Source organism: Polypterus senegalus, chromosome 3, assembly GCF_016835505.1.
Source record: "Polypterus senegalus isolate Bchr_013 chromosome 3, ASM1683550v1, whole genome shotgun sequence".
NCBI classification, from domain to species: Eukaryota; Metazoa; Chordata; class Cladistia; order Polypteriformes; family Polypteridae; genus Polypterus; species Polypterus senegalus.
In genome coordinates, this window is record NC_053156.1 from 87,966,264 (window position 1) to 87,981,823 (window position 15,560).

Sequence of the window (15,560 nt, forward strand, 5' to 3'; positions counted from 1 at the left end):
TGAGACCAGAAGTGGTAGAGTCTTAATAAAGAGCTTTATTAAAAGTTATTTAGTATAGGACAATTTCTTATCAGGGTTTGTTTTAACGACTGATGTTATTATTAAACTAATTCTGTCTAAATACATGTAGTTAAAAGTAGGAGCCAAATGTTGGGGCCAGGGAATGCTTAAAAATGTTAAAAATGTTTTCCATGTCATTTTTTAAGAAGGTGTTCAATGGAATGGATTAGCGCCTTCTTAAAGTGGAGAAAGGCTGTTCACCTCTCCTGTTAGATCCCTCACACACAAAAAGAAGATCTGAATTGTTTTAGTTTTGTAAGAACTTTGACAATTTACGCAAACAGAGAGATTCTGCATTTCATCAGTTACTTTAAAAATTCTACTTTAGTTTTCTCATATACAAATTTTAACTTACTAAGTTACTTTGCAGAAAAGTCTCTAAAATTTTACTCAAGTATGGCTGTTAGCTGCTGTAAAAAATTTTTTCACCATTTCAGTGACTTGGCCTATTGATGAATTATCTAAAGCAAGATTGTTTTTCTTGGATTAGAGCATTTCTCTAACTCTTTCATTATGGGACTCATACAGTCACATTCAGTATCTTGGCTGTTGTTTTACCTGAATAAAAACTATTTTCTTTGGCCAGTCTAAATTTATGTTTTACCTCTAGTGGCTTTTGTGTGAACAGAGACAACCTCAATATATGAGCACATATCCAGAACCCAGTTTGTTTTTTTTCTGAGATGAAGGGAAACCAAAAGGACTGTCAAATTGTGGTCTTAACTGTCCTTTGCAGATTACTTATAGATATCAACACTATATCTGTAGAGCATTATTCCTACTGTAAAGTATGGTTGTGACAGTACCGTGTTGTGGAGATGCATCTGTTTGTCAGGGTCCTGAAAACTTTGAGATATGTGGAATAAAAGTGGATGTGCAAAATATAGGAAAAAGGTTTGAAGAAAACCTAAACGACAGTCATCAGTAGCCTTGTATCAAGGAAGTGACCCAAACATGAAGACCTGCAGTCTCATTTACAAATCTTTGCAAGGATTTAATCATGAAAATATGCAGACACCAAAACACAGTGAAATGCTTATGCCATAAAAATTCAGATTTTTGAAACCTAACATAATCACATTTCTTCGTAGTTTACCTTTATAAATTACAATCATCTTGTAAATAAGTGTGCTTGAATGTGCCTTGATGCTAAGCAGTCTCACACATATGAAATCACAATGCTGCAGACTTTCATTGGCAGGTAGAGCAGCCCTCCCACCTGACAAATCAAGACCCCACAACCTGCATTCAAGAATATCGGACTTTATTCCTCAATTGAGAGTGCAAGATCATGTACAACTTTATAATGTCTCCCCTCTGCATTCTAGGAGTCAGGGAAAACACCATCTGCCAAAGCTACTTTGCCTCAAAATAAATGAATCATTAGTTGACCCAGGCCATTAAGCTACCAGGTTTATCAGTCATACCTTGGCATTACAGATGACTTGTTGGAATGTTGCTGCTCACAGTTGGCAAAAACAGTGTTATTCTTGCTTGGTTCCCATATTGCAATATGAATGCAGTAAATTGCCCTGATTATGATAGAACTGGACACTACTGCCAGTTGCCTTTTTATGTTTGGAAAAACATGCCTTGTGTCATGTATGTACACCCATACCATACAAAAACTGGATGTAGTTCCCTTCCAATCGGTTAATGGCTTCCAGCACAGTGAGAATGACACAACTAAAGTTTGAACAAGACATTCCTACCCTATCAGCCAGATCCCTGAGGAGTGACTAAAGGTAGCTGATATAAACTGACTTTAGGGATATGCAGCATTGACCCTCTTAAATGGGAACTAAAATACAGTCTATACATCATAAATCATGTCACGTCAACAGATTTATTATTATGCATGTGATTTGTCATTTAGCTGATTGGGCTAGATTTCCCTGCTTGATCAAGGAGATCATTATTTCTCAGTTTCTCTAAAATGTTGCTTATAGGTCAGAGCTACCATAAATACAGTATATGCAAGCTTTCTCATTAAGTTTTCTTTTATAAATTATGGTATTTGCGTGGGAAATTCCATACACACATTTCAATCCTCTTTTCGTGCGTATGCAAACTTAATAAAAATATAAATGAGGCCCCAGGCCCCTACCTAAATGAAATGTTCGTGAAGTTTCTGGATTAAAAGTATATGGCTGGAGTAACCCTTCACAAAGGAAAACCTTTCCAGAATTTGCAGTGATTAGATATAAATAGCTGATGAAACTAAAGCTAAGGAAATCATGATGTAATTTGTGTTACACACCTAAACCAATTATTGGCCAGGGCAAGAAGTGAATACTTGCATTTTTAACAATATAATAAAGATAGAAAGACAATATCTTTTTCACTCTTAAATACTATTTTTAATTAAATCTGGTATGTTAACATAAACTGAAAATTCCTTTGAAAGTTAACAAATTGTATAGAAAGCAAGTAATTTTTCCTTAAAATATTTGTTTTATAATTTTGTATTTACTGTATTATTAAGAAACCATCAGATTTAATGTTGCTATTACTAGTACTGCCACTAAAACATTTAATAGTCTCACTTGTGAGTTGTGTTTTGCATTTCTCACTGCGTTTTAATTTTCTTTAAATGGTTCTTCATAATTTCTTATCTACTGAATTCAAAATTTAGTTATAAAAGCCTAGGGGTATCTATTTATGTTTTATAAATTGAGCATAGTAAGACATGTCCAAGAACAGTCATAGTTACAGTATTTTCTTAAACATTTTCAAAAGCATTGCTGAGCTATAATCCTTTCAGCTCTGTCTTTCATACATTTTGCCATTAGCTGCCATCGGACATGTCTGATGTTTCACTCCTCAGAATAACTAAAGTATGATCTCTCTGAGGAATGTTTCAGTTTGCTGCAAAATGACATTTGGCTAAGGTGAAGGGCGGGTGGCATATATGTTAAATAATAAAGCTGTATTCTTGTACATGATGTTCTTACATTTCATTAAAGATATAAAAAAATCAAAAGAAGGCGCAAAATGTGGGATAACTGACAGCTGAGATTATCTAAATTTAAGGCTTTCAAGGTAGTGTTTAAAGTAGTTTTTATAAACCTAATAAAAAATATATAATTTTCATAACAAACACCCTGAAAGCCTTAGATTGTTTTATACTGTATTATATATGAAAAGTAATAACCTCATGTCTGATTGTCTCTGTGATTACAAATATTTCTCAGTAATAAAAGCACCACCGATTAAGACCTCTTTCCTAAATTAGTCTAGAAGGGGTAAACTGTAATTTCAAAGGAAAATATGGAGCAGTGGTCAGTCTTTATAGGAGGGACTGTCTTATTAAAATCTGTCCAAGAGGAAGAAAGAAAATGTTCCATTTAATTTGTAATGAGAAGTCAAGCAAAATGACACCTTTTATCTCATTACATCCATAATGGCTAGCATGGTACAACACCCTAGTAACTAAATTTAATTTGTATTAATATACAATAACTAGTTTTATGACCAGAGAGAATAACACATGCATAAAAAAATAAAAATGTTTGTGTTCTCAGCTGTATTGTGTTTAAATATTGTGCTATTTTATATATTTTGAGCCTTATAGATCAACAATAAACACTGAGTAAGCTCGACTATTAATCATAACAAATATGTGGGTATGGTTCCAATAAATGGTCTGTTTTTCTCCAGAATTTGCAGGATGCTGGAGTTACTGAATTATAATATAAATGTTTTAAATATATTCAGTTAGATTAGTAGTAGAACCCAGTGCCCTTACACTCATCATTCAGCCTTTTTGGCAAAATGATCTCCTTACACCTCCTTGTCTTTCATGACCCTCATCAGCACCAACATTGAAATATCCAATTCAAATTAGTACACAGGCTTTACCTGAACCCAACATCACAATTCCCTTCTGGTTCTTTCTGCTCTCAATGTCAAACTTCTGCTCTGAGAACCTTGCTGTCTTAGAAATGCCCCAGTGTTGCTGCCCTTTGGTCTAATGTGGCTTTATTTTGTATTCTGTCTTTTCTATGGACATACATCTATCACTGTACCTTACATATTTTTATTACTAAACTTGACCTGCCTGTCTTTTAATTATATGCAACAAAAACTGCAGCATTTGCACTTGGGACAATTGATCAGCCCTGGTCTCCTATTGGAAATCACCAGATTCTCATACTGTTAATACTTAAATGGCATCTTTCCTCGGTCTTTCCCACTAAGAGCTCTCAGCTGCTGGGGTTAATCAAGCATATTTAACCAATATTGGCAAATAGCATCAATTGGCAGATTTAGTACAGCACCAAATATCCTTTCATCCAGGTTAATAAGTGAACTTGTGTCCCATGGGATGTAGGGTCTCCTGGGTCAGTGTTGCCTTTTCTCTTCTTTTCAGTCATCATGGGTACATCTTGGAGAAACAGGGCTTTTTATAAATCACAGCTGAGAACTAAACAAGATAAAAGTCATATATTCATACAATGCGCAATAAAATTGAACATGGCTGTTCATTTTATAAAAATGGCATCTGCATTGTTTCAGCTCTGCTTTTAACATTGTGAGTCAAAACATCTCATGAAGTTCATATCATAAGCTAGAAGAGAACCAATCTCAGTTTTATGTTGAAATGCAATAATAATTTGAAAAATCTAACCTTACTAAAAGTTGAACTTGAACTTGACATTGGACACCTTCAAAACCTTGGTAAAAGAGGTGTTAGCTACGAGCTGCAATAGTAACATTTAATGTGTGGCATTTTGCACTGTGGCTTATGAATGCAACTGACAATTCCTGCTTGGTTTTATGGATTTGTTTGTTTAACATTTTACTAGTGGAAAGTGGAAACCTGATTTGAATCCTTGTTTGCCCTCATGCTTCATTTGTGGATGACCTGACAGATGCTTTTGGTGGCTCTGGAGCTGAGCCTCAACCCACCACTCAGGCTGCACCAAGTTCAACTGCGTCCGCTGACCTGCTGTCTGGTAATTCTACCTGCATGTTTATTATAATTGTATTGACTGCTTAGCCTTTATCTGGGTCCTGCGGTGAATTAAGTGTCTCTGAATACAAGTACACCATCTTTAATCAGAACAGAATTTATTCTTTTGTATAAACCTTGTCCCTCGAGATGTTTCATTTGAGTTTATCCATAAAATGTACTGTTTGAAATATTTTATATACCTAATTTTCATATTTGCTCAATTACACTTCTAATATGGCATATAAAACTGATATAACTGAACTGAACATAATTTCATGCTGAAGCAGGGAGAACATGCTAATGCCACCTGAAAATAAACCCAGGTCCAACAGAATGAAGGCAGCATTGCTAATACTCTTCTGCCTTTGCCTCATTCAATTAACCTTTATTTGGTATTGCATCTTTTATGACATTCCTGTCTTTTATTTTTACAGCCTCAAAACTAATGGTATATATAGTCTTGCTGTGGCAGTACAAATGCTTTAAGTTAAACAGTTTTCTCACAGTTGAGCTGAAGCAGCTTGACTGAACATGAGAACTTACTATTTCAAGCCCTTAGGTCACAATGCCTCTTTTGATAAATAAATGTTCTAACTACTGTGTGTCATTTTGAAACAAGTAGTTTAATCAATCAAATTCAGTGCTGTGTTTAAATTTCCAGTAGCATTATGCTGTTGCATCACTTGCTGTCAGCTACACTAGGCATACTATTTATGGAAGCCAGAGGTCTGATTTTTTTTTTTTTTTTAAACAAAGGTTTAGGGGGTGCCTTTATTGCTCCAAGTCCTGCTCCTGGGGCACCAGCTCCTGTTCCCAACAACCTAATGCAGCCTAACTTTGATGCAGCCTTTGGATCTACATCAGTGGCACCTGCAAACAACTCTTTTGATTCTTCAGGTGAGACCAAACAATAAAATACACAGAATGTGGAGCATGTGAATCAGCAGTAGTCACAGGCTGGTCCCAGAAAATCTACATCTGCAGATTCTAGTTTAGCTTCATGACTGCATGTGCTTTGGTGGCAAAGCTCTTTTTTTACCTTTTTAAGAGTCAGGAGCTAACCGCTAGATAGCCCACGGTAATGGTAAGGCACTACTTAGTTTTTAAATCAATCCAGTTAAGCATGTGATTTTGTTTTGCCCCTTGACACCCAGGGTAGTGCTTTACAAATTCCCACTTTCTCTCTTACTGTACATGTTACGCTCCATGACTCTCAATCACATTTAAAGAGGATCTTATTGTAAATGTATGGCTTATATGGCTTCTTGCGCCCAATTTCTCTCATGTACCATATTTTTCTGTAAGGATTGATAAATGATAAATGTAATTTCTGTATACATTCACCTAAAGGATTATTAGGAACACCTGTTCAATTTCTCATTAATGCAATTATCTAATCAACCAATCACATGGCAGTTGCTTCAATGCATTTAGGGGTGTGGTCCTGGTCAAGACAATCTCCTGAACTCCAAACTGAATGTCAGAATGGGAAAGAAAGGTGATTTAAGCAATTTTGAGCGTGGCATGGTTGTTGGTGTCAGACGGGCCGGTCTGAGTATTTCACAATCTGCTCAGTTACTGGGATTTTCACACACAACCATTTCTAGGGTTTACAAAGAATGGTGTGAAAAGGGAAAAACATCCAGCATGCGGCAATCCTGTGGGCGAAAATGCCTTGTTGATGCTAGAGGTCAGAGGAGAATGGGCCGACTGATTCAAGCTGATAGAAGAGCAACTTTGACTGAAATAACCACTCGTTACAACCGAGGTATGCAGCAAAGCATTTGTGAAGCCGCAACACGCACAACCTTGAGGCGGATGGGCTACAGCAGCAGAAGACCCCACCGGGTACCACTCATCTCCACTACAAATAGGAAAAAGAGGCTACAATTTGCACAAGCTCACCAAAATTGGACAGTTGAGGACTGGAAAAATGTTGCCTGGTCTGATGAGTCTCGATTTCTGTTGAGACATTCAAATGGTAGAGTCAGAATTTGGCGTAAACAGAAGGAGAACATGGATCCATCATGCCTTGTTACCACTGTGCAGGCTGGTGGTGGTGGTGTAATGGTGTGGGGGATGTTTTCTTGGCACACTTTAGGCCCCTTAGTGCCAATTGGGCATCGTTTAAATGCCACAGGCTACCTGAGCATTGTTTCTGACCATGTCCATCCCTTCATGACCACCATGTACCAATGGCCCCCACGGTCACCAGATCTCAACCCAATAGAGCATCTTTGGGATGTGGTGGAACGGGAGCTTCATGCCCTGGATGTGCATCCCACAAATCTCCATCAACTGCAAGATGCCATCCTATCAATATGGGCCAACATTTCTAAAGAATGCTTTCAGCACCTTGTTGAATCAATGCCACGTAGAATTAAGGCAGTTCTGAAGGCGAAAGGGGGTCAAACACCGTATAAGTATGGTGTTCCTAATAATCCTTTAGGTGAGTGTACATTTAAATACATTTATATTTGACACTTTTTCCTCAGTAATTTTTTTTAAATATTTTTGATCTTTTGGTATGTAGATTATTCGATCAATAAAATTGCAAGTCAGTTATTTATCTGTAGGCTCATTGCATACATGTAGGAAATTCATATACTAGATAGATAGATAGATAGAATTTTAGTGGTCCCAGGGGAAGTGTATCTTTTTACAGAAGCTGTTTAAATAGTTTGATACACACACACTATGGTCTAAACACACATCAGAGTGACTAAAAAGGGAGAAAACCTTTGAGCTGGCTGTCACATTGAGGCATTATGCAGGCATATTGCTGTTGGTATTAAGGAGCCACAGTAGCGTTTCTTGGCTACTGCTGAATAATTCGTTGTCTGAATGTCCTCGGTGTTAGTGTGTCAGAGAGAGAATGTACAGCATTCTTCATAATGACACTCAATTTTGTGTCAACTCTCTCCTTTGCTACTACCTCCAGAGGGTCCTGAGTGTGTCATTTAACCGAGTCTTCCATTTTAATTAGCTTGTTGATTCAGTGGGCCCCTCCCTCTTGAAGTTATGTTACCAGCCCATCACACCACAATGTTGAAAATTGCATTGACTATCACAGAGTTATAGAAGATCTGAAGGATGTAACTTTTCCAAATTAAAGGAATGCATTCTTCTAAGAAAAAAGACCTTGCTCTCCTCTTGCTTAAACACTTTTCTTTGTTTCAAGACCAGTCCAACTTGTCATTATTGTGAACCCCCAAGTAGTTGTAGGAGTGCACCTCCTACTTCGACAACCAATCCCTGAACAGTGACTGGATATTGAGGCTGTTTGGTGCAGCAAAAGATAGTAACCATTTCCTTTGTCTTGCTGATTTTAAGATGAACACAATTTTCTTTGGACCAAGAAACAAAGTCCTCCTACTGACTCCTGTACTCTGTCTCATCTCCTTTATCAATAAGTGCAGAATTATCTGAGAATTTCTGCAAGTGACATGACCTGGTGTCCTGTTTATAGTCTAATGTGGACAGAGTAAAGAGAAAAGGAGTGCTTCAGTGTTGCTCACGTCCATATCCTTGAATCTCACAAACTGCATTCTGTCTCACAGATAGTATACTATCCAGGACACGATAGGCTCATCCACCTGCATATCTCTCTTTACCCTGTAACAGGGATGGTTGGATATATCATAAAGAAACAAATACTGTATGCCTAATAATATGTAACTATATGTAGGATTGCTAAACAGACACAGATTTATTTTTGGTAGATGCATAATTGTTCACATACAGGAGACCTTAATGTCTTCTCAGCAGCTTACCTACATTATTTTGGAGTCCCCACCCCTATATGCCCCTTAAAAAATTTGATTATTATTTTGTTATTCTGGCAGTTTCATCAAAATGGGTCTTCAACTTCATGGTTAGCCATGCCCACCCCTATTGGTGAGCAGAGTGAAATTCTAAGCAGAGAACATTTTTTGCCTAGCCACCAGAACTGATAAAACTTACATTTGCAGTTCAGCTTTCAGTTTAGACAAAAAGTATAAATGTGCAGCTTACTTTGAGTTTCCCCAGTAAGCCTTTCTGTGATTTAAGGAAAGCTGTAAACTATTTGGCCATCAAAATACTTCCACATGTATTTGTTTTTAAAAATAAGCACCTGATTTGGTGTGGTCTGGAGGAGAGGTTCTTTTGGCTCCAGTTCAGCTCACATGTTTACCTTGGCACAAGCTGAGAGCATGAACACAAAATGATGGAAAGTTTTAAGAGCTTTCATCAGTAAAATCTACAAGGTTCCACGTCACGCTATATGTGTTCCTAAAATTCAATGCTGGTAACATGATTTATATACTTAGGAATATTGAGTATGGAATGTATTTCATATATAAATAATGTAGTATGTTGATTACTTTTTTTCTTTAATGTTGTATGATAGGCACATAGTGGCGGCAAACTATTTCACTTTGTATTTAGTTTTTCTTTGCTGCAACTGAAGTGCATACACCCATATTTCTCTTAAGATTTTGATGACCATGTCTTCAAGTCCATAAGTAAAACTGACTACATGAGAGAGATGGCATAAAGATAATGAAAAGCACTAATAGTCACAAATACATTCAATATTTTTTTCCTCTAAATATTTCCTGCACCTTATTAATGAAATTCAGGTTCTAATTTTCTGTAGCACTAAAGTACAACATAAAAAAACTGCCTCACTGAAAATTCTAACAATATGTATTTATAATAGGAAAGCATATACTCATATATATTTATTTGTTGGTAGTCTATGTAGTATGATATAATGTTACAAGACTTGCAAAAAATAATTCTGTGCTGTTTATATTATACAAGACTTGAAAATCTTGTTGTTGCAAATATAATCTTCTGCCAAAAGGGAATAGTTGATGTGTATAAAATACCTTCTAAAAATTATTTTTAAGACAAAATTGTGAACGATTATTTCTTCAATCACAAACACTGTGGTTTCATGATGTGTTCAATTTCAGTCATAAGGAATATTACAATGCCAAATTCTTTCTACTTGAGCACTGCCCTCTGCTGGATTCTTTTTACATTCTCCTGTCTTCAAAAATTCTTACTCTTAAAGCAAAAACTAAATCAAGAATAAGCAAGATTTTCTTTGTATGGACACCACCGTAGTTTACTACATTTCATTCAGAATTTTAATTGAGGTTTAATTAAGAGAACAGGTAAACATTGTTTATAATCTGCACTTCAATCCAGTTTTCTTTCAGTAACAGTTTCAATACATGCTTTATTTGGAGGTGATTCTATCAAACCTAAGAATGCATGAGAAGTAATTTTTTTAATATAATGCAGAACTTTCCTCTTTCTGAGCCTTCGTGTGTATGCATGCACTTACTGCTTTTGCATGCCAGATTTTACTAATTTGCTCACTTTGTAAGAAGCTAGATCTTTGATGTGAACTGCTTACAGCTGAATCCTTTCACACTGCTGTCTCTTTCTCCATTCTCACTGTCTCTTTTTCTGCTGGGTCATTGCTTGCTTCAATTGTGTTATTGGTGAGTCTTTGCTTTTTCCCAAGCTTATTTCCAACTGTCTGATGCAGGCTGTTCTTTTTCATTGCAAAAATTGCTCAAGTACCTTACAAATTGTAAAAGCTACAAATAAACAGTGTATTTAAATGATTTGTGCATTTTGAGCAAAGAAAAAAATCTCCATAAATTGTTTAAAGTTTACTTTTAGTGTGTTTAAATAACACCTTATGAAAAGAAAAGTGTATTTTTCCAAGTGTTCCTCTTTAGATTTTGTGTATCTTTGTTGGTTTTACCCCAAATTTTTTGGAATAGTATAGAAAGTTGTAGTTGTTACTGAAAAAGAACACCTAAGCCAATATGAGATTACTTTGTTCCTTATTGTGTAGACAGCACTTTTGTATTGAAGGGCAACATGGCGGCACAGTGAAAACAATAGCAGAGTTAAAGCACTTAGCTAAATACCACTCTGACAGACCTGCAGGAAGATTTATTAATTATGATTTTATATATGCAATGTATTTGTGTATTTAAGGACACAAATGTAAAGTATAAAACTAGTTTCACATTTACTGTAATTTGATGCTGGTATGCATTTTGAAACAAGTTCACTTTCCTACAAGTGGTAAAAATGCTCAATGAAAATTTTTAGAATGTTCCTGAAAATAGTGCTGAACCGTCCAAGTGAAATTTCTAATGACTTTATTTTTATTAGTTTGTATTAAATTCAGGTATTTTTTGGATAAACCTTTTAGGATGATGTGTTTCATCAATCAATCAAAATGAGTTGTCAGAAGAATGCAGTTATAGATAGTGTAGCTTTTGGTTTGTGTTTTTTCCTTAATGACAGTAAAGCAAATTTTCTATGTGTGCTGCAGCAATCAGTAAAAATTAATTGTCAGAAGAATGCAATTATACATAGTGTAGCTTTTGGTTTGTGTTTTTTCCTGAACGATAGTGAAGCTAATTTTTTTATGATTCTGCCTTAAGTTTTTGATGGATTAGGAGATCTGCTAATGCCTACAATGACACCACAAACACCGGGATCTCCTGCAACGGGGCTTGGTGGAATGGGACTGCCTCCTCCATCTAGTAAGGTCTTGGGTGGTGACCTGGACTCATCTTTGGCTAATCTTGTAGGAAGTAAGAAGTTATTCTCTTTTTTATTTATTTGATTGGTTGATAGCTAAAAAGAACAATTATCAATTATTTTTGACTATACTGTAACTAAACTACTAACAAACACAGATTAAGAGTTTAAATTATTTAACAAATTGCACTTTGCTGTCAAAAAGTATTCCTCAAGACATATTATAGTGTAACTTGACTGTGTGGAAATCATATCCTCCTAATTAACACTTGCATTAACAACTTGACAGACAATAAAGAAGGCAATCTGGCTCACTCACTACTCTACTGATTCAAAAAGAGGCAGTGAAAATATTTAATGAATAGGTTTAGGGAATGAGACATAGTCAACATGTTTACCTGAAGTCGTTACCAAAAATCAAAAAATCTAACATGATCTGTCATTAAGTTTAAAACGATAATCAAAAATCAAAGACATTAATGCAAAAATAAGTTTGCTAACCAGGTAAAGTTTTAGTCTGTAAAGAATCACACACCAAAGCTATTTTTATCCTAATCTTGGATTGTGCAGAGATGCATATGATGACCTTTCTACTGTCGCTCCAATAACATAATGCTCTGTGCATTCCCATGTTGTTCCAATGCAATCACTCAAGAATGGATGTGCTCAAAAAAAAATAACGTGGCAATGTAGAATTATCATGAGTGAAGATATATATTTTTAATTTATTTCAAAGTTTATGAATTTTTCCCATGGTTGGATTACATTTTCCATGAATCTAGCATTCTAAGGGCTCATTTATACTTCATGCTCAGAATGCGTACACGCCCGCATCATGGCTGCCACGCGTTCCCAGCGTTCATTTCACGCGTCCTCTGAGCAGGTCCTCAGAAATATAAATGCGAGTTGCAGTACCAGCAAAAAGTCGGGGGGCGCAGTGTGCTAAAAGTCGGAATGTGACGTCAGAGTCTCTGTTTACTATCTACATGTGACAGCAAGCCTCTATGGAGATCCTTCAGGGATCGATGTGCGCGCTTTGCTGTTTGATGAATGGTTCAAAGTGGTGAAGCAAAATGCCGACATACAGATGCATTCGTGGTGCTTTTATATTCAAGTGTCGCATATTCCCGATTGTAATGACACGATACATTTTAAAAGTCTCACATACCATCTTTTGTGCCGTTTATTTTTTATTTTTTTACTTTACCTGCTGTCAGGTCCAAGAAGCTCGTAGCGATTAAAAACTGGGATGAAGTTTACGATGGTCTGCTTTAATAATAAAGTAAACTACGAGGTTAAAGTGGACATTTCGAGATTAAAGCCGAAATTTCTACTTTAATCACACACATGTTTTCACCGTGTCTTTTATTTTTTTCGCAGTGGCTCAAATACAGTGCTATACATTATGTTGCCTATGTGAAGTTGCAAAAAAAAAATAGACAGCACAAAAGATGGTATGTGAGACTTTTAAAATGTATCGTGTCATTTATATGTGTCTTTTTTATTTTTTAATTTTTGCAACTTAACAGCAGCAACATAATGTATAGCGTTATATTTGAGCCACTGAGAAAAAAATAAAGGACACGCTGAAAACATGTATTTTGTAATTAAAGTGGAAATTTCGTCTTTAATCTCGAAATGTCCACTTTAACCTCGTAGTTTACTTTATCATTAAAGCAGACCGTCGTAAACGGCATCCCAGTTTTTCATCGCTACGAGCTTCTTGGACCTGACAGCAGGTAAAGTAAAAAAATAAAAAATAGACGGCACAAAAGATGGTATGTGAGACTTTTAAAATGTATCGTGTCATTACAATTGGGAATATGCGACGCTTGAATATAAAAGCACCATGAATGCATCTGTATGTCGGCATTTTGCTTCAGCAGCGGAAAGCAGCAATAGATCGCCACACAGAACAAATTAAATGTATAATATTCCAACTCTCTGCACATTTAGAATTTTTAGATTTATACTTGATATCACTTTCATGATGAAAAGCATTAAAGTGTGTATGTTACATTTTACGTATAATTTTGTTTAAATAATGAATACTGTTAATTACACACATGGGGGGAATAATTACACACATGAGGGTGTCACGGTGGCGGAGCGATAGCACTGCTGTCTTGAAGGGAGTTATGTTGCTGGTATTTCCTGCTTGTATTCCACACTGTGCTCCGGTTTTCTTCCAAAGATATGCAGATTTGGGGATTTGGTGCCGCTAAAATGACGCTAGTGTATGTGTGTGCTTGTATTCACCTTGCGATGAGCTGAGGCCTCGTCAAGGGACTGTTTCTCACTCGTGCCCAATGCTTCCTGGAATGGACACATCCCTAGATTGATGGATTTAATCAATAAACATCCTTTTCAGAGATATTGCGGTAAGGTGTCATCAGAATTTAATAGGTTTTCTAGGCAATTCACAACACAGAGAACACGAACATGTTCTCACCGTGATAATATCTCGCACTGCCACCTGGTGGATTCCTCCAGATTTACGTAAAGTATGTGCGCAAGTATGAACACTACAATGCTTGCGTAGCAGGAGCGTCCGCTGCAGCATGCGTCGCGTCGCGTGAAGTATAACTCCGACCTAAGTGTATGTTTTACTTTCATTTTGTGGTTACATTAAGTATTTTATTTGTTTGTTATTTATTGTTTTTACTACAATACCATCTTGGTTTCTGAGGCCTCTTTTGTTTTGTGGTTATTTGGACATGAATATGTGTTCCTAGGGGCGCACACCAGTGGTTGCACACTCATGACATCATTATTTGCCATGGTATTTTGAACTCCTCTTCAATCGTTTACGACTTTTAAAAAAAGAAAATTATGGGAAAATCCCAAATCTTTACAAGTCTCTCTGGTTTTCATTCTTGCGTACCTTTGTATAGGGTGGTCCAGATCAAATTATACAATTTTCATTACGCTATAACTTATTAAGTTTTTACATAGAAAATCACCCGCAAAATCCTGGACCATTGAGAAGTGTGCGAACTGACGACATGCAGAATCGTTTTCGCACCGAACTGGAATCGTCCCTGCATAAATCAAAGTCATCCAGACGATCTGGATCTGCATAATTAGATCTGGACCACCCTGGCTTAGACACTTGGTTATAACTGTTTGCTTTGTTTTTTATGTCACACTCTGTCATTCTGTTGCCAATTTTTTTCTCCTTTCTCTCCCTGGCAGCATTACAAGAAGTACACGAATTAACTGTAAAATTTTACATGCCAGATGCAGAATTTTACATTCTAGACAAAGCAAATTCCAGAATCAAATTCTTTAGATTAAGAAAATAAAATTCCAAATTCGAATTCCTTAAATTTAAAAAATACAAACACCAAGTAGACTCCACAGGGAAAGCAAAAAAATGCAACTCATAACATCAACACAGTAATGCAATGCTTAAGGAAATAAAATATAACTGCTTATTCCAGGTTAAGGAGGTATGCAGTCCTTATACAGTCAAACTGGAAGCTGAATGTGGATTTGGATATGGCAGGGATACACATTTTGCTCTTGTACCATCCTATTCAGAGAATCCATTCATTGTGAAATGTATTAATTTTGACTTAAGTTTGTGTCAAAATTGTAAAATCGCAGTCCCCATTGTCTACTTTCCAGAACTGGAAGAATGCTACAGAACATTGAAATACTGCAAAATAAGTGTGTGTGTGTTCATATAAGTAAAGCATTCAAGGAAGGGAGTCAACATGGCGAGAACACAAAACACAAAGCAATACAAAGAAGCAGTCATCAGTTTTGAACCGCTCCAATGTATCTTTTTCAACATCCATGCTTCTAGGATGGTTTGCGGATGTATGGATTTTCAAGGTGGCCCCAAGAACCATTGTTCACTGAAACCTGTCTTAAAAGGGCCAGACCTGCAAGCTAAAATCTGTTACAGTTTAGAATGGCAGTGAATGGCACATTCAGACAATGAATTTGAACAAGATCTTTAAATGAAGAGGCAAAT

The 15,560-nt window shown here is 36.3% G+C and overlaps 1 protein-coding gene across 4 annotated transcripts in view; it reads left to right on the top strand.

Annotated features, from left to right (window-relative positions):
- Window positions 1–15,560, top strand: part of snap91a (synaptosome associated protein 91a) — a 247,694-nt gene that overhangs the window by 205,827 nt on the left and 26,307 nt on the right. For 3 of the 4 annotated variants that reach the window (XM_039747580.1, XM_039747582.1, XM_039747579.1), the window contains 3 exons: window positions 4,935–5,018; window positions 5,774–5,914; window positions 11,479–11,631. In XM_039747580.1, coding sequence (XP_039603514.1) covers window positions 4,935–5,018; window positions 5,774–5,914; window positions 11,479–11,631 — 378 coding nt within the window. The remainder of the gene's footprint in view (window positions 1–4,934; window positions 5,019–5,773; window positions 5,915–11,478; window positions 11,632–15,560) is intronic. The other variant, XM_039747581.1, reaches the window with a different exon arrangement.